The 17,798-nt window shown below is 42.7% G+C and overlaps 2 protein-coding genes across 4 annotated transcripts in view; one reads left to right on the top strand and one right to left on the bottom strand.

Annotated features, from left to right (window-relative positions):
- Positions 1-1,257: 1,257 nt before the first annotated feature.
- Positions 1,258-5,314, bottom strand: LOC115408075 (ninjurin-1). Of its 2 annotated transcripts, none has more exons than XM_030118669.1 (3): positions 5,185-5,314; positions 4,673-4,910; positions 1,258-1,646 (listed from the first exon to the last, which is right to left on the bottom strand). In XM_030118669.1, the coding sequence occupies exons 2-3, from the start codon at positions 4,863-4,865 to the stop codon at positions 1,504-1,506; spliced, it is 336 nt and encodes a 111-aa protein (XP_029974529.1). In that variant the 5' UTR covers positions 4,866-4,910; positions 5,185-5,314; the 3' UTR covers positions 1,258-1,503. The 2 variants fall into 2 exon arrangements, with proteins under 2 accessions (XP_029974529.1, XP_029974530.1); XM_030118670.1 differs by lacking the exon at positions 5,185-5,314 and having other exon boundaries at positions 1,258-1,390; positions 1,497-1,646; positions 4,673-4,905.
- Positions 5,315-11,265: 5,951 nt separating this feature from the next.
- The window catches only part of LOC115408069 (serine/threonine-protein kinase WNK2), a 43,218-nt gene continuing 36,685 nt past the window's right edge, over positions 11,266-17,798 (top strand). Inside the window, exons 1-2 of one of the 2 annotated variants that reach the window (XM_030118660.1) lie at positions 11,266-11,385; positions 11,669-12,476. In XM_030118660.1, the coding sequence (XP_029974520.1) occupies positions 11,826-12,476 (651 nt within the window). In that variant the 5' untranslated portion in view covers positions 11,266-11,385; positions 11,669-11,825. Of the gene's footprint in view, positions 11,386-11,640; positions 12,477-17,798 lie in introns of those variants that run through there. The other variant, XM_030118661.1, reaches the window with a different exon arrangement.

The following is a 17,798-nucleotide window of genomic DNA, read 5'->3' as shown; positions in this document are numbered from 1 at the left end:
TCCAATTTAACAAGTAGTTCTGCACAGACCCCAGCATTGTTCACCGTGACTCACCAGCTGCTGGCGGTCCACTGAGCCGCAGCCACGGCTCCAGATTGCCGATAGACAGACGGATGCTGGACAAACAGAGAACATGAGTTGCCCAGTAAACATGAACTAAACCCTTAAATAAATACAAAGCTGAAGTTAACAACACTCGACTCAAAGGCCGCCTCAAGAATAACAATATAAAAAGCACAGCTTCCAATCTAAAACGCCAATAGTGTTAAAGGCTACTAAATCACAATAATGTACACAGGAAATTGGAAACCATGAAAGGGTCCATATGTTTTAAAAATATTACACAGAAACTGAAATATTCATGTTTTATTCTTTATTTTATCCTGTAAGTCTTTATAATCCAAAATATTAAAACGTAGGAATATTTCATATCAAATATTTCTCCCTTTTTAAAAAAAAAATACTTTATAAAGATTAAATCTTTATAGTTAGAGGTATTAACAGATATGATAATACCTGTTATAATGATATAGTGTAGTTAAAAAATACCAACCTGTGTGTCTCACATAAACAAAGGTTACAAAGGGGCAGAGAACACATCATTTTGAGCAGATAAAACACAGGCCAACAAGTAGGGAAAATACTGCCTCGCGTAATAAAGTGTGTTGAGGTTTATTGTTACAGCGTCTCACTGCAGTCTGTGTTTGGTGTGTGTTTGCTGTTGTGGCACAACCAAACATTGCTATAATTGAGCGTTAGGCTTCACGCCTGTGTTTGTGGACAGATGTGACGGCGAGGTTAAAGCTGCAGAGGTGGGTCGGAGGCGCGCCCTGCCCTGCCCTGCCCTGTCCTGCCCTGCATGCACGTGCTCGGCCGACTCATTCTGAGCCGTCTGGAACAGAACCTGTCATCCCACTCCGACGTCATCGGCGCTATTAAAAATTGAAGCCCTGTGTGCAAAAAAGGCCGCGGTGGCGCGTGTGCGTCTGGCCAGCACTCGGGGTCAAAGTCGGACGGCGCAGGAGGCAGACGGCGCCAGGCCACATGTGCCCGAACGCCGCTGTGTTCACTTTCCTGTTTGCGCACAAGGAACAAACGTGTTTGTGTTTCACACTTTGTCACCGAGGTTGTTTCTCTCCGGTTCGCTGCATTTTCTCTATTCGTCTGCAGCAGGGCCGGACATTGTTGTTTTTTTTTTTCTTTTTTTTCTGGTAAATGAACAGCAGCAGTCTGACTTCACCTGTTTTCTGGTGGAACCTTCTGTGGGGGTCTGGAGAGGTCAGTGTGTTTGTAGGTCAGGGAGGGGGCTGACTGCGGTGGTCGGGTCAGAAGTGGACCAAAAAAAAAAAAAAAAAAACCTGCTGACGACATGGATGTCTTTAGGAGCAACCTGCACAGTGAGCGGGGAGACAAAATGCCGGGTTAAATAGAGGGCGGAGCAGTGAAAGAGGGGGATGAAAAGAATGTATGTGATTAGCAAAAAATAGAGAGAATACCTTTGTGTCAGTCGCTGCCGTTCGTCCGATGGACTCCGAAAGCTGCGATGAAGATGTTCACCACCACGATGATGAAAACCAGGCCTGTGGCCACGCTTTCCATCAGGTTCAGGCGCCAGTGTTTCTGCTCATCGTTCAGGTCCCACCGAACTGCGGACAACAACCGGCAAACAACAACCGTCCGTTTCATAACTCGCTAACTCAATAAACATTAAATCAAACCACGGTGATCAAGTTTATTCAGGGATTCAAGTCAGCTCATAACACGGCTTCACAGTCAACCACAGATCTTTATAAACTCAATTCTGGGTTTGAATAGGTCATGTGAAAGAGAGATTCCTCAAAGGATTCGGCTTGACAAGCCGTTAACAGAGAAAAGCATGACTATTCCTTTTTTACCGACAGTCACGACTTTACTGTAGTCACTCTTTTTATTTTGCTTGGCAGAATCTGTGATCAATACTTCATCATATTGATGGATGTCTAATTAATACTTATTTTGTGACCATCTATTAAACACTCAAGAATTCAATAAATAATATTGGGATAAGTCAAAAGGTCTGGAAGCTTCTTCAATAAAAGAGCCTCACTCCCTTCCCGAAGCAGCTTTGTGTGGAGCCGCAAAATATAATTAACCTTCAAAATGAAGACAGAAAAGGAAATGAGTCAGTCCACATTGAATTTAAATGTCTGCCTGATTCACAGACTTACTTTTTTCAGGGATTCATGGATGTATTTAAGGAAAGCAGGGAGATGGCTGCCGTAAGAGTGGAGGGGTGAAAGGTAAATGGTGAGATGGATGCACATTATCCACGAAGACAAGGAATTCATCAATAGTTCAAACACTTTGCTCAGAAACTCGACAGTCAATCAACAGCAGTGAAAGGCAGAAGTAATGTCTCATGATGTGAAGCTGACTTTGGTCATCACTATATTAAAAACCTGGACAAGAGTTACTTTAAAGGATTATGTCTAGAGTAATAATTTAACATGAAATGTTTGATTCTGTAAAAGAAACAGTCAACACAAAAAGCCTAAAAATGTAGCTAAAGCAATCATCTATTCATCCATCCATCCATCCATCCATCCATCCATACACACAGACACACACTCACACCAACTCACTCTAAGGTCAGCAACTGACACAAACATGTTTTTCTTTTTCGTAAAAAAGGAAAAGTGCATATTGAAAACATAAACAAGCACAGGAGAGAACATGCAAACTCTCCACTGAAAGGCCTCAGCATGTTATTCAACCCTCATATTCAGCTGGTAAGCAGGGGTCATGGGGGTCAACCTAACCCTAACCCTAACCCTAACACCACTCGATTTGACTATGGTCCTCCCTCACGATGATTAGAAACATGTTTACACACACAGCTAATGACAAAAAACCAACAATACACCCATCAGGGTTTTATAGTGCTTTGTGTAACTCAGGGCTGTGGGGCTGGGAGTGGATGGGAGCACAGTACGTGCTGGACAGCTCATCAGTCCATCAGCTGCCACAATAACACACCATCGAAACGGTGTCTTGACAAAATAAATGTACATTTATTAAAACTGTTATTCTTTTGCATCAGATGTCAAGAAGGATTCAATATAGTCACATCGGCAACATTACAAGCACCAAATAATCAGATTTAGTAAAACAACAATATAGAGGAAGGCTAAAAAAATAATTAAGGGGATCTTGAGTTTCTCTCATTTTTTTAATCTGCTTTGTTTACACAGAGTCAGGCTGAACCAACTGATTCACGGTGATAACATCAAGGTCATCATTACTGACCTGTGATTAATGTTTAAACTAATGTCTAGAAATGTTTGTGCAGGGGTATAGGTGTGTGTGTGACTTCGCCCTGCAGCGGTGACTCCACATGTTCCGTATACGTGCATGTGTGTATTTGAGGACAATTACCAAAGGTCAAATGGTGTAAGGACCGTGCCTGGCTGTGTGTGTGTGAGTGTGTGTGCCTCATCTGCATGGGTGGGGGCGGGAGTGAGGCTCTGAGGGCGGTATGTAGGCCGCTCACATCACGCACCACTGGCTCTATTAACAGAGCTGGATCCACGGGAGAGGGAGGGCGAGGTTTGGAGTGGAGGGTTTGGGACAGCGAGGCCAGCCGGGTTCAGGAAAGGCAAAAGAAAGTGAAGGCGGAAAAAGAAAAGAGCGAAGAGAATGGCCGGTGTTTGATATTCTGGTGGCGACTGATTAGGAGGTGCTAGAATCAGAAGATTTTGAGGGAGCGCAGAGGAAGGACCAATGAATTATTCTTAATTTGTGGTGCTCAACTTCTTGCTGACACCTGAACTCATTAAAATTCGAAGCTCAGCGTGCGCCTCTTAACTGTCAATTACGTCTAATTATAATCAAGATGATTAGTAATGATTGTTGTGATCTTTTTCTCCCAACATAGAGCAGATTAACTACCTGATAATTATGAAGTTGTTTCATATTTTGCAGGAAAAAGAAAACAAATATTCAGCTGGGAGTGCCACAAAAGGATTATTTCATGAATATTTTTATATCATTACATGCAGGAGGGAGATATGTACTGTGTACAGGTTATTTTTTTCAGATAAGGTAATCTCATGTGACAAAGTGTTTATTCACTCATCCTGCGAGCCAGCTCACGCCGGCTGAAGTTCATGTACGACTTAGTCTGCATGAGAAAAATAAACAGTGAATTTCCTCCTAACCCATCTCACTCACTTTTTTCATACATGTAAAATCTCCACTAAAATCACCAGATGTGTGAATAAAGTGCATTCTTTGATTTGTTTATTCTTTTGTTATGATTCCTGTTTGCATCAGATCATGTACAGTCATGCCCGGCGATACATACTGACACGTTTAAACACACATTACACTGAATTTTATGATCCCCTCGCCGTCGTCTCCCGCGAGTGCTGACAGAGCACTAAAACCTAGTGAACTCTGACCTGGTGTCAGGCCTGGTCTCCATAGTTACAGCCAGTGTCCCGCTGGTAATGGGCTGTTTGTTGACAGTCAGTGGACGTGACATTGGTGAAGGGGGGATGCACTGTGGGGCGTAAGGTGGAATACAGAGAGCTTCGATCTTACTGAGAGATGTGGAGGAGGGGGTGGGACATGAAGGGAATGTTTAGAGACCCCCGACATGCCAGAAGTAGCCCGGTTTTGTTTGTTTTCTCACCTATAAAGATAAGCACAATCCCAACCGTGACCTGAAGACACAGGGAGATGCTTATGAGGGCGACGGTGGGCGCGTAAAAGGGAAAGTTTGACCCCTGATCCAGCACGGCTTTCAGCTGGGAGGCGTTGGCCATCAGCAGAGCCACATCCAGCATGCTCTCAGCTGCACTCTTCTTATTGGCGTACTGGTTCATGTTCAGAGGGGCTGGGTTGCTGCGCCAAACATCTGGATTCGTGGCCTGGGGGGAGAAGAAAGTAACTGGCACAGAGATCATGTTTATGCATCGCAGATAATGCCTGGAAATAGACAGCAAAGCATGCACTGCGCCGCATATTGTTCTCCCAGCAGAGCAACTAGGCAGCATACTGATGAGACTAGCAGTAATTTTGTGCTTCCTGTGCAGTGATGGTGAGGATCTGGTTATCATTCTGACCTAATTAGAGTAAGAAGCAGCTATTGCAGAGGAGTGACCATTAGCGCAGCAAAGAGAGACTGACGAACTGGTAACAGACCCATTAAGATGTGGTGAGGCAGGCAGCGCACCAGGGTGTGTCTGCAGCTTCAAATCATCTCTTTCAGTCTTCCCTTTCACATTTTCTTCTTCCTTTTCCCCTCTCAGCGGTGAGTTGGAACAGATTATTTGTTTCTGTAAGCCTGGACTGTTCTCCGTCTCTCAGCTCTCAGCCTACTATTCCAGTGTTTGTTGACTTTCCAGATCAAAGCGGCGATGGCTGTGTATGGAGTGTAAGTAAACACACTGGCAGTGCAGAGTAATGCAATGACCCTTCAGTCACATCCTGTTCATATCACTGCATGATTACAGTGTTAGCCGCAGAAACGGGATGAATAAAACCAAGAGTTTAACTCTAAACCTTATTTAATGACAGCCGTTCTCCTCAGTGACTATCAGCACACTGTGCTGCTTTTGAGAGAAAAATCATGTATTAATACTATAAACTTTAGAGAGGATGTAAGGAAAATAATGGATCAGTAGGTGCAAATTAAAAGGCTTAAGAGAAAAATTAATCTCACACTTTATACCTTATTGATTTGTGTGTGGGCAATGATTACATAACAAAGGATTTGTTAGGTCTGTGTGTGTGCATCCACTCTATTCCTGAGGGCCTTGTGCTATAAAGAAAAAAATATATATACAGCTTGCACATGCTTGCACACATACAGTACTTCCCTTGCACAAAAGAAATCACTCTCATTTAAAATGATGGCAAAATCTCTTCAGTTGGAGCACTTCTGCTAAACCAGCTACCACTTACACCTACTTTTTCAGCAAGGCCTGGCCAACACCTGAGCCCGATCACAAAGGATTCAACAGCACCAAGGCCAAAGCCCGAACATTTACACTCTCAGCGAACATGAAATAATCAGCACTCTCTTCCTGAGCACCAAAATCTCCTTGTTGTTCTCACAACACGCCCCTGCAGCTGCACAGATCGCAGTTTGTCAGAGATTAACCAAACCACAGAGCTGGTACGAGTCGTCTTCCCTCTGCTCCCAGGATGAAGATGAAAACTGAGAGAAGAAGCGCTGCACCCTCTAATTTGCTGGAGGGGTAGGCTACAGCAGAATTACAACGTCTTAGGGAGATTCACAACAATCTGCTGGCGTCGGTTAGGTTGTTGTGCGAGGGGAGAAGGACAAGCTGCACAGAAGGCGTGGTCCTTCAGGTGGTCTGGATGCAGTAATTATTTTTGATGAGTTTTTATCAATCCTGTGATTACTACCAGACCAAAAAATGATTAATTCTCCTAATAAGCCAAAGCTTGATGGGACACGGATCACACATGTCATTGGGCAGGTTCTTAATCTGGCAGTGAACCGATCAGTTTTGATTTTCTAAACTGGCACAGCTTAATTTGAAAGCTGTAGAGATGTGTCGACAACATCCAGCAAACACCCATCTGCTCCCAGAAAAATCTGTTTCACTCTGAGCCATAGATCTCTGCAGTGCCACCCATGAGAATAAATTAAAAGAGCTTTTCCAGGACCAAAGCATGCCCCCCTGGAAGGCAGCGCGGTGCGGTCAGGTGTCCTTGCGACTGTGATTTACGGCGAACGTCACAAACGGCACACCGTCATGACGTGTCAGGGTCAGCCATTCTGCTCTCAAACACTGACACAGGCCTTTCAAAGACAGCCCTTTATCCCAGAGTCAACAGACCACAGTGAGATAATGCTTGTTGTGAGAACTTGGGTTGAAAACATGGAGTCACTGTGTCTAGAAACAGAGCAGGAGATTTTTCTCCAAAAATCCCCCTAAAACATGTATGTGGGTTAGAATGGTGCATTTGCACGATTTAAACTATTCATTCGGTCCAAGTCTTTTCCCGGGTATAATCCTGCTGTCTCCTCCGATCATATGGCTGAAAACATACAGTCACAGTCGTAACCATAGAGACGAGTAGGGCAAAGAATATGTGGCAATGCACGAAGAAGCACACTACAGACGATATCCCATCCAGGGAAAAAGGAAGATAACCTACATTTGCACACTATTAGAGACTTTTGTTTGCCGAAGAAACGGAACGCTTGTCAGTCATCCAGCCTTTCAACATGTATTGTTATCTAAAGTGAAGGAAAGTTTCTCATTAAGTCAATCGCTCTGCACTGGTTCTTGGTTTCGATGCTTATTTTTGTGGGTGAATTATTCAAACTGCAATTTCTTGTTTGAATTAGACTCGGGGGACAAGCGGAGGGGGAGAGACAGAGAGAGCGATGGGAGGAGGGAGGGAAGATAGTGGGACTTGAAAAAGCTGTTTGAACTCTCATCAGTGCATCGCAGAGGAATGACAGATGGCTTTGGATGGTAGTATTTATTATATCCCTGTTTTCACAGAGTAAAATCAGGTGTCAATAATATTGGACTTTGTGAATATAAGATGGAAAACAAGAATTCAGTGGTTTATTAATTCAAAACATCTTTAAATGATTAAAGTTGTGCGCTGTACTGACAAATTAAAATGCATTTACGTTCATGAAAGATAAATGAATGAACTCAAAGTGAAAAATAAATGTTTCTTAACCATGCGATGATCTTTTCACAGTTATTATGTTGTGTTTCTGTGTATTTTTATTTAATCTCTTGATCTGTGATATTAATAATGATCATAATATTGCGTTCTAATCTTATTCTGCAGTATCAGCACCATTTGCCTTGTCGGGGGTGTATAGGGATGTTCACCATGATTGGCTACTGAACCGGTCAATAAAAAATGAATCCTACCCACTCTATCCCAAAGAACTCTGCATTAAATATATGAATGTAATATTTATAATCAAATATCACACATACATCATTCCAGAGGGTATTTAAGTCTCTTTTAATTAAATGCAAGTTAATTGCAGAGTATTAATTTCAGTTTTACCTTTGTGTTTTAGTTTTCAAAGACACAATTCACATGGAAGATGGAATTATCAATCACAGCTACGTTCATGAATTCAGGGTGGTTAAAAATCAAACCTTCAGCAGAAGACATGATATCAAAAGGTTAACATTCCACAGCACACTACAAAAGTCTTTTAATTTTCGTTACGTTTCATTTCATCTTTTATTTCGAGCAATAATATTCATAGTCTTACAGAGAGCAATCAATCAAATTTTAGCTTCGATTTGAGAAAAGTGAACTCAAAATGGTGAAAAGTTCTTTTCCAATAGACTTTCACTCCAGAAATGAAAAAAGCTGCTTCTGCACACAACCTGCAACCTAAACCTTTGGAAAGACTGTGGTTTCTAAACTGAAGGAGGAAAAAAAATCACTGTAATCAAAAGCTAACTCAGGTTGTGGCTGACTCCCAAGCTGAAGAAATGAACTCTTTCACCTTGTACACCTAATCCTAAACTTTTTGCCTTTTCCCACGTCGTCACACTGACTGATTAAGGAAAGCGGAATATCTCTGTGTCACTTGCTGAGAAACCACTGCTTTGTACTCTTAAGCTCTGTTTCTGACATGAAAAGCCTTTGTAGCAGCATTGCTTGACACCGCTTGCGACTTGTGGAAACCCTACATTTATTATTCAATTAACTGGACTTTCTGCATTTGGATAAAATGATGAAAAAAGTCACTTTAGCACTGTTACTGCACGGCATGTTTCCCCCTTCCCTTCTTTTTCATACACGAGCACTTCTTCTCATCCCATCCATCACGTCCTATCAGCAGCCTTCCTCTCTTACTCACCTCAAACTCTGGCCCTCCTCCAGATGAGGATCGACCCAACAGTAAATCTAATTTCCACGATTCTCTGTAGAGCTTTTAGTTTTACAGCCTTACACAATGCAAAGCAAACATGGCTGTTTCAAAGTGGTTCTCTTTCCAGCTGTGGCACTGAATGAAATGCATTTTAAAAGATACTGATTACTATAGATTATTATAAAAAAAAAGAAGAAGAGATAAATAGTAAGGAATATGCCAGTGCTGAGCTAAAATGTAACACAGATTAGTCTTCAGTGTAACACAGATGTGACTCTTACAGTCTGCAGCTGAGATCTTCACTCCACAAAACAGCCATGGATTGATTTCAGTATTATTGATTCACACTAGTGGGGGACACATTGTAAATGAGATCAATTTCTCATTTTATCGAGCGTTGAAGGCATTACGTTTTGCATCTGCTGGCTGAGCTCTGACTATCACCAGGAAGTGTCTCCGGCTGCCTGGGTCTCTCTTCCTCCTCCCTTGTTCCCCATTCACAGACGACACACATTTATCTGAAATTAAATGGTGTTATTAAAGACAGCGACGAAGGAGATGAAAGAGTGAAGTCCATTTCCTTGCCCTGTAAAACTGGGTGCAGGATGTGCTGCTGAGTAACGGTATATTGTAATTACTCGTCAAATGGCAAATTTAATTGCTACATAAAACACTATAAACACTGCACGCTTAAACAGTTGTCCTGCAACAATGTAGCTGTTGCATGAAGAAGGATGACAGCAGATGAAAGTAAAGCTGTGTGTGCATCCGTGTTATGTGTGCATTTAGGCCAATGAAGTGGAAACAAAGGAAGGCATTCATTATTTATAAGGTCACTCAGGTGCCAACAATACCTCAGTGCTCAGACTGTCATCTGACCCATTGTGCATGCAGCAGACATGAATATCTCTGCTTAAATGTTTTCCTGTATTGACTTGTTTCTCTGCATATCTATTCTGACATCACTCATATTGTGAGAAAATGCATACAGTTTTCCTTTTTCAGGCAGACCAAATGTAACTTGAGAGACAAGAATGAAATTGCAAGGAAAAAAACACATGAAGGGGATCAACTTACCTTAAAATGGAACAGCCCCAACAAAGTCTGGCTATATAAGGAACACTTTACTCAAGAAAAAAACTACTTTAAGCTTCATGGTTGGAGGACAGCTGCACTGAAGTTTCATTTCTTATGAAATGCTGAATATTGAACTTGTTTGGATTTTATTTCGATGGATTTAACTCTGTATTGCTGATGCACATCTTAATTTATCCCTTAAACAATATTTTCAAGTAAAGAAGAATCTGTTGTTTGGCAGAACATTACATCCAGGTCATGCTCCGAATGTTTCCTTCTTTAATTGTGAGCTGCTCAGCTATAACACTCAGTACACTTCAAGAGTCAATACACGGTGCAGGATTTGTCTATTTCCTTAGTGATAAATGGTTTGAAATGCTCTTACCTCGGTCCCGCCTCCCCTGTTGCTGCTGCTGCTGCTGATGTCCATCATCTTCCGTCCTGCAGCTCTGGAAGCTGAGCTGCAAAGAGAGAAAGAGGAAGAGGACGGGACCTGCAAGCATAAAGACAGCAAGAAATGTGCATTTATGGAAATTATTGAGATGCAAACATTATTATTTCTACCGTGCTGTTGAAGGAAGACACGTGACTGACTCAGTGAGGGGCGTGTAAAAAAATTTGTTGTTCTTTTATTTTTTTTTTTCTTTTCTTTTCTTTTTTTTTTTGTTACAGATAAGAAGCTTTATTTTTTTATTTTTTTTTTTTTGCATGTAAGTAGAAGCTTAATTGCTGTGTATATTTTCCCTCGGCTGGTCTTCTCGTGTCACCGCGGCCGCGGACGGGGCGCCACACCGTGACGAGCAGGCTCTCCGCGGCGTCCCGGCGCGCGGTGTGATTGGCCGCGTGGCTCCGCTCGTTACCAGGGGCGTGGAGGGGAGCCGGGCGGGCTGAATGGGAAACACACCGCTGCGCCTCGCCGATGCATAGACCCTGAATGATGGGGGGAGAGAGAGAGAGAGAGGGGGAGAGAGAGAGGAGACGATGACAAGCGAAAACAGCTGTCCGCGTGAGTTAATTGCCGAGGGGGAGAGCAGGGAGACGGAAAATGCCTCCGCGTGTTGAAGGGCTTTAAAACTACAGCGAGCGGAGAGCGGAGAGCCGCGGCCGGGAGGGAGGGATGCCAGGACCCTGAAAGGAGATAACATTTACATTTTTTTTTCCTCCGCCTCATCGACATTGGGTGTGTGCGTTTGTAGTTAGCGGAGCCTGAGTTGAGTGTGTGTTTTGTTGTCGGTGGTTTTGCGGCGGCTCCCGGACGCCAACATGGACAGAATATCCAGATAAGGGCGTTTTTTTTTTTTTTTTTTAAAGTCCACCTTTCTGCCGTGGACAGCCTGCTAGCGTTAGCGAGGTTTCACCGATAATAATAAAGACAAAACTGGAGCTGGCAGGTTCCTCTCTTCGCTGTCTGCTCACCTTTAAAAAGCCACGTAAGTGATATTTTTATTTCCTTTATCGTAAGTGAAATGCCAGCGTTTGGGACTCTAATTAAATGACCATTTAGCTGCGGTTAGCCTGTAAACTTGTGTTAGTTAGTTTTTGTCGTTCACCTGGACGGTAATGGCTTCTACCGTCAGCATGTCTAACTCGCGTCTTCTCATTCACCCGTATTTAATGACGCCAGTTCACTCCAAACAAGTCATTAATCCCTCGGAGAAGGTGGGGGGGAAATCCCGTCTTTTTCCTCATTAACTGGCCACATCTCTTCCGCAGCTCTCATATCCGATGAGACCCGGAGAGTGTCCTCCATCCCGGAGCTGTTGAGGGCCTCTGCTGGCGGACTGCGTCACCGAGTGGGCGCTGCAGGTATTCATCTGGCCATGGCAGGAACCACCTGGAAACCAAAGTGACTGAACTTTTATTCATCAGCATGGAGCCGGAGTCTAATTCAAGCTCCGAGGCCCACCAAGAACCTAAACACCCCTCCATCATGCCCAAATCTCAGTGCGGACTGACCATGAATATGCATGAGGTCACGGGTGATGGAAATGTCAACCTTGTGGACCCAGTAGTGAGAGGTGGGAGTGACCCCAGCGCATATCCGTCCTCCAGCTATCAGAGGAATGTGCATCAGAGATTCATCAGGAGGAGCCTGTGGTTCTCGGACACGGACGAGCAGGCCTTCGAAGCACTAGAGTGTGACAACAGGAGTAAGATCCTCAACATCAACCTGAGGACAATCGTGGACAGGACTCGGGGCACGAGCTGTGGGATACAGGAGGGCTCCAGCACTGAGAGTCAAGGTGGGCAGAAAGACAGTGCAACAGAGAGCGCCAGTGCCGACGAGGAGAAGGAGAAGGGTGGAGATGCGTTGAGTGTCACATGCAGCGATGGGAGCAGAGCTGCCATAAAGGCTGCGAGTGAGGAGAACGAAGAGGAAGCAGAGATGAAGGCCGTCTCCACGTCTCCGGGGGGAAGATTTCTCAAGTTCGACATCGAGCTGGGGAGAGGATCCTTCAAGACGGTCTACAAAGGCCTGGATACTGAGACCTGGGTGGAGGTGGCCTGGTGTGAGCTACAGGTATAGTAATGGCATTCTATCTAACACCTAAGTATGATTTTTTTTAAAAAGAAATTAAATGTGTTTTTTATTTTAAGAAAGAAACACCTTTTTTGCTACACATCCTGAAGGTGAAATTATTATTTAAATCCTGTTTTTTCCTGTCTTGTCTTGGTTCCACTTGAGTAAATATGTTGCATGTATCAGTGATTACTCTTAGTGGGGAATGCCTCGCTCCCTCAGGATGGCCTCTACTTATACTCCTCTCTGTTCTCAGACATCATGATAGTATAATGGAGATGTCTGTTGGGAGATGTCAATCTCGGCTTCATGAAGGAGTCCTCTAAGTTGTAAATGGGTTACCGCCGAGTTTTAAAAGGTTGCTACAGGTAAACTGACTCACATTCTTAATCTGCTGAGGAGCAGTGATCAGCGGTTTGCAAATGCACAGGGAGATTCTATTTTGCATCATTCTAACCTAAGAAAATCACAAGCTTAGACTGTGTTAAAGGTATTAACTAATTATTTCTGTCCTTTGGAGACTCTAGCGGGGATTATCTTTCTCTCCCTCTCATTCTCTCTCTCCCAGGAGGCTTAAGAGGGACTGTAGGAAGCATGACTGGCCCCCTCAAAGAGAACACCTGTGCACCGATTACTTTTTCAGCATTCAGATAAAAATAGGCTCAGATTATTTTCCAACAGTTTATGTATAATCAACTTACATTTTTTTTCCCCCCCAGAAGCTTCTCGGTTGATAATGCTTTGATGCTGAGTACAGTTACTGGAGTAGACGAGGCATGGGGACAGTTGCGTGCGCTGTCCCACAGCAGTGTGTCTGCATGTGATGAAGTGTAGCTTCCCTCTGCATCCCTCCCTCTGTGCAACAGAAGGGAGGCAGACAGGAAGCAGCTAAAGTGAGTTGTAGCCTGCTGAGAACAGTGTGGCGGTCAGTGACCTCAGTGAATACTTTGCCTATGGAGCTGAAAACGTGCTGCGTCAGTCGGCTGAGACCGAGCGATGCAGACTGCTTGAGGCGTTTGAATATAACCAAACCTGCTTCTTCAGTCCCGTGGCTCCACAAGGCCATGACACATCTTAAGCTCTTGTAAGGACTTCAAACACAACATGCCATTGATGAGTTAGAAATGAAGATGCAGTCGCTCGGAGACGCTGTGACTTCATTTAGGTGAAGTCATGCAGACCGATGACAGTGAATGATGTAGTATGGCCCTCAATATGACAACACAAGGCCTCTGTTGATCAGGGAGCAATTGAAGCTATTTTATTTTTCCCTGATGACACATGAAAACTCACTTTAGCGTGCGATCTCTGGATGTTAATCATCAAAATTTTCATCTCTCTTCTGTAGTAATTGCAGCCTTCAGCGTTTACCAGAAGTCATTGAATTAGAAAAAAATACTATGCAGAGGACATTTGATATTAAAGTTACTAAGGTTACAAGGTGGCAGTGAGTTGATGGACCATTTTTGTTGTGATTATTTAAATAAGAAATTTTAACTAATGCCTTTTTAAAAATCTAAAAGACTATAGTTGTAAGTCAGACCAAAATACAAATCTTTAAAATCATGATGAGGGTGCAAATAATCTTGAGTTTGTTGTAGTCTGCAGTTGTATTTACATATTAAATTTTTACATTTATTAATTTATTGGTCACTTGATTAACAAAAGATGTATGTGTCCTGAATTTTTATAGAATTTGCTGTTTCAGATTTTGTACTGCTGTGGAAAGAAACTGTATTCAATTGAAATTTGTATAAGACTAAAAAAATAATAATTTTTACATCAGAACTGGTAGAATTTTGGACTGATATTTACCAGCATTAGCCTAACTGATTAATTTATGATTTTGGTATTTCAGGTGTTTTTGTGTTAAAGAGCTACCGTAAAACAGGAAGCTACAGCTAATATGTGAACTGTCTCATGCAGGGTGATGCATTCATGGGACAGCTGTCAGAGTGTAGAATTGCACTAAATTGTATTTACTTCCGTCTTCCTATACGTATGGTTTTACTCTCGTATGACAGCAGTTACAGTACTTGTCTCGCTCTTTTTTTTCCTGAACCATGTGTTTTTTACACATTTGTTCAGCGAACACTTCAATATCAACATGTTTTCTTTCATTTGGATTCCTTTTTACACCACCCAGCCCACCATGCGGTGCTATACATGGTCAAGTAACAAGTCGTAGAGCTAATGGGGGGTGAGCGGTTCAGATGGACTCTGCTGTGTTGGTTTCAAAAGGGTTGAATTGTTTAATGAGTATTAAGAGTTGCTTCATTGTTTGAATGAACATGCTTGTAGTCTAAGCAGTTAAAGTAATCTTGGGTAGACATGTAGCTCTGGTGTTGAGGTGCTTTATTGTTTTAAGAGGGTACGATTATAGCAAGCCACATTCAAGGGAACAAGCACAGGTATCAACAAGACTGGAGTTTGCACCTTGAATAGTTAAGGTTTCACCTGCTTTGTTATGCGTTTTGACTTCTTAGTGTAGCAGGAATGTGATGTCAGCCCCGTCTTGCCAAACTACCTGTCTCATAAAACACAAGACAGACGAGCTTTCTGTGAGAAGATGAAGAAACATGAGATACGACTCTGTGATTTTCCACCGTCTTTCCTCCTTCCTATGGTCACATGGCTCCTGCCTAGAAATTTTAATCTGGTCTCGTGTTTATTTTTTTCTGCCTTTCCACCTCCCGCCTCCTTTTCTCCCCCCCTGCCCCCTTCCTTCCCTGCTCATCTCCCCTACATCTCTGTTTCTGTGCCAGGCAGTTGGCATAACACAGATGGCCCTGTCTTAGCCAAGGATGTTAATCTGAGAGAAGGATGCCTGTTGTGACTTTTTCATTGTTGAGAAGAAGCAATACTTGTGCTTCTGTTTGCCCCGGCTCATTCCCTCACTAGTCACCGGTTTTATTTCATTTTAACTCCATAAACTTTGTTTTTTGTCAATTGTGGTTCTGTGTGGAGATTTTTATCTTGGTGTGTAGAATGCTGTGTGCTCACTCGCAGACATAGTTTACTTCTGACTTTCTGCAGACTTCCCTGTGGTATTTGGCAGTGAGCTTGTTGTTCTGCAGATTTAATCTGGCTCTCAGATTGTGAATGCGGAGCTAGCCGTGATGCCACAGCAGTGATATCAGCCTGTGTGTCTTTGCTGAAGACTTCTGCCTTCCTCGAGCCAAACAAGCCCAGTAGATAACCTCCTGTGTCACGAGGACCGAGTCTTGATTCCAAACACCGGCTTGCGCTGTAACAGATTAGATGGAATCATGTTATAGGATAATAATGTGCTTTTTAGCACGTCTAATCGCCGTCTCTTTCAGTTAACATGTGTTGCCCTAACAAACAACTCCTCAACCACTCAGTTGGAAAACGGGAAGCAAAGTTTGAGACACCCAAGTGGGTCATTGGTTATGGCCCATTTGGCAGTGAGAGACCCAGGGCAGCTAGACTGGGTGGCTGCGGCTTACAGTGGCTTATCAGTGCCTCCATCTTCTAACCCAACCAAGTCCCTGTGTGGCTTATCCAGTTGAGGAGCCTGAGGGGAGAGAGACAATCATATTTAAGTCACAGCCGTGTATTCTGCAGTGTGTCCTCACCAGGCACGATGAAACATGCTGGGTGATTAAAATCTACATCTGACACACAAAGCAGACACTGGTCAACACTGATTAATATACACCCACAAAAGATAAATGAATTAGTTTGAAAAGACAGTTGAGAAAAAACTGTTTTAATGACTAACAACAAAACTGTTGTTTATTACGCACACATAAGTGGAAATGGTCTTTCTTTGTCAGTGGCAAATAAAAAGCTTATGCAGTCGACAAATATAGCCAGTCAAAGTTGTTGAAGTAAATGATGTCTTCAACGTCAAAACACAGCTTGCATGAAAATATTTCTTGGCATGTTAGTCCTGTCTGTAATCTTTTGTCCCACTTTGTCTAGAAGAGAAGAATGCCATGGGTAAATGGTCCAAAATCAGCTTCCCTTTCATCTTAAGCTAATATATACTTAACTGTCTTGTATTTTCATGTTTTGGAAGGGTCATTGAGAACACATGTCTGAGCACACAGCACTTTGAGTGGAAGTGACTTGGGAATCCAGAGTGTTTTCAAGTGGGGAAAGCTCTCCACCTCATTTACTGCAGCTAAAGAGGCTGCAAGCAGGGTTTTTGGTTACTGAGGCTGTAATGAGAGTTTGATGACTATCCAAAGAATTCAAATGCTTCCATAAGTTGAATTTGTTATGCAGCAAACACTCATATTTTAAGAGAACTGAGCAAAACTTAATGTTTCAGTGCATTTCAGAGCCACTTCCAGTCCTACTTGTGAAGCTCATATCTGACCGACGTCTTCAGGTATTTCCAGGTATGAGCTCCATTTCTGTTTTCATCTCTTTAGAGAGGACGTGTCTGTTCATACGGTCTCTTTGTCAGTTCATTTATTAATGTGTTGATCCTCCTTACTTCAGTAATTGGCAGTCAAGTTTTCACATAAGTGTTTCACGATCCATCTGTGTTCTTGTTTGGACTACAAAATTTTTAGAAAGAAATGCTTGTTATCTTTCTCTTGATGCCTAAAGTGATTTGTATGCAAGAGCCCAAACTCTCCAAAGCTGAAAGATATTCAGATTGAGGCTGATTACTTATCAGTTGGTGTCTATTTATTGACAGATGGGTTTTTACATGAATCTTTGCTTCGAGATGCAGCAGAAGTACCAGGACTGCATGCCTGACCTATTGTGAGCTGCCTTGTTTTGACTTGAATACCACAGCGGTCAGACGATTATTGAAGCTGACACACTTTGCTAGTGCTGTACTGTAACCGCTCATATGTTGTGGTCAAAATATAAAGTTGTACTTGTGCCAGCGCATCGAATTGGTGCCTACAGTGATGACTGTATATAGAAACGTGCAGAGGCTCACTTTACATTAAAAGATTTACCAAAATGACCTTCGACCTCCTCCTCCCCTCCTCCCAACAATACAAAGTGTCACAACAGCTCATTAGGACCAGTAATCCCTTTTGGAATTTAAGAAGGTTATTTGTATGAATAAACCTGGAGCACCTTTGTATCCTGTTAAGGCCTCTTGCTTAGGCTCTGCGGTATGAAGACAAGGGTTACCTTTAATACACACTCCGGTTGACCTCCGCGTCACTAAGATGTTTATGTAATAGTGCTTAAAGACAAATATCCTTAAGGTGGTATTTCCATTTAAATTCATCATTGCTGTAATTTTTTGATTGTGTCAGTTAAGACGCAAAGCTTCTTATCTGTAAGGCTTCTTTATCAGTTTTTTTCCATATGATTTTTCTAATA

The sequence above is a fragment of the Salarias fasciatus genome, chromosome 20 (genome assembly GCF_902148845.1).
Source record: "Salarias fasciatus chromosome 20, fSalaFa1.1, whole genome shotgun sequence".
In the NCBI taxonomy this organism is placed as follows: Eukaryota; Metazoa; Chordata; class Actinopteri; order Blenniiformes; family Blenniidae; genus Salarias; species Salarias fasciatus.
Note: the sequence above shows the minus strand (reverse complement) of the source record. Positions and strands in the feature narration are given on the sequence as shown.

Coding starts and splice junctions, on each gene's coding strand:
- LOC115408075 (XM_030118669.1), bottom strand. CDS start 4,865: ATGAACCAGTACGCCAATAAGAAGAGTGCAGCTGAGAGCATGCTGGAT. Junction 1,647..4,672: donor GATTGTGCTTATCTTTATAG/GTGAGAAAACAA, acceptor TGTTGTCCGCAG/TTCGGTGGGACCTGAACGAT.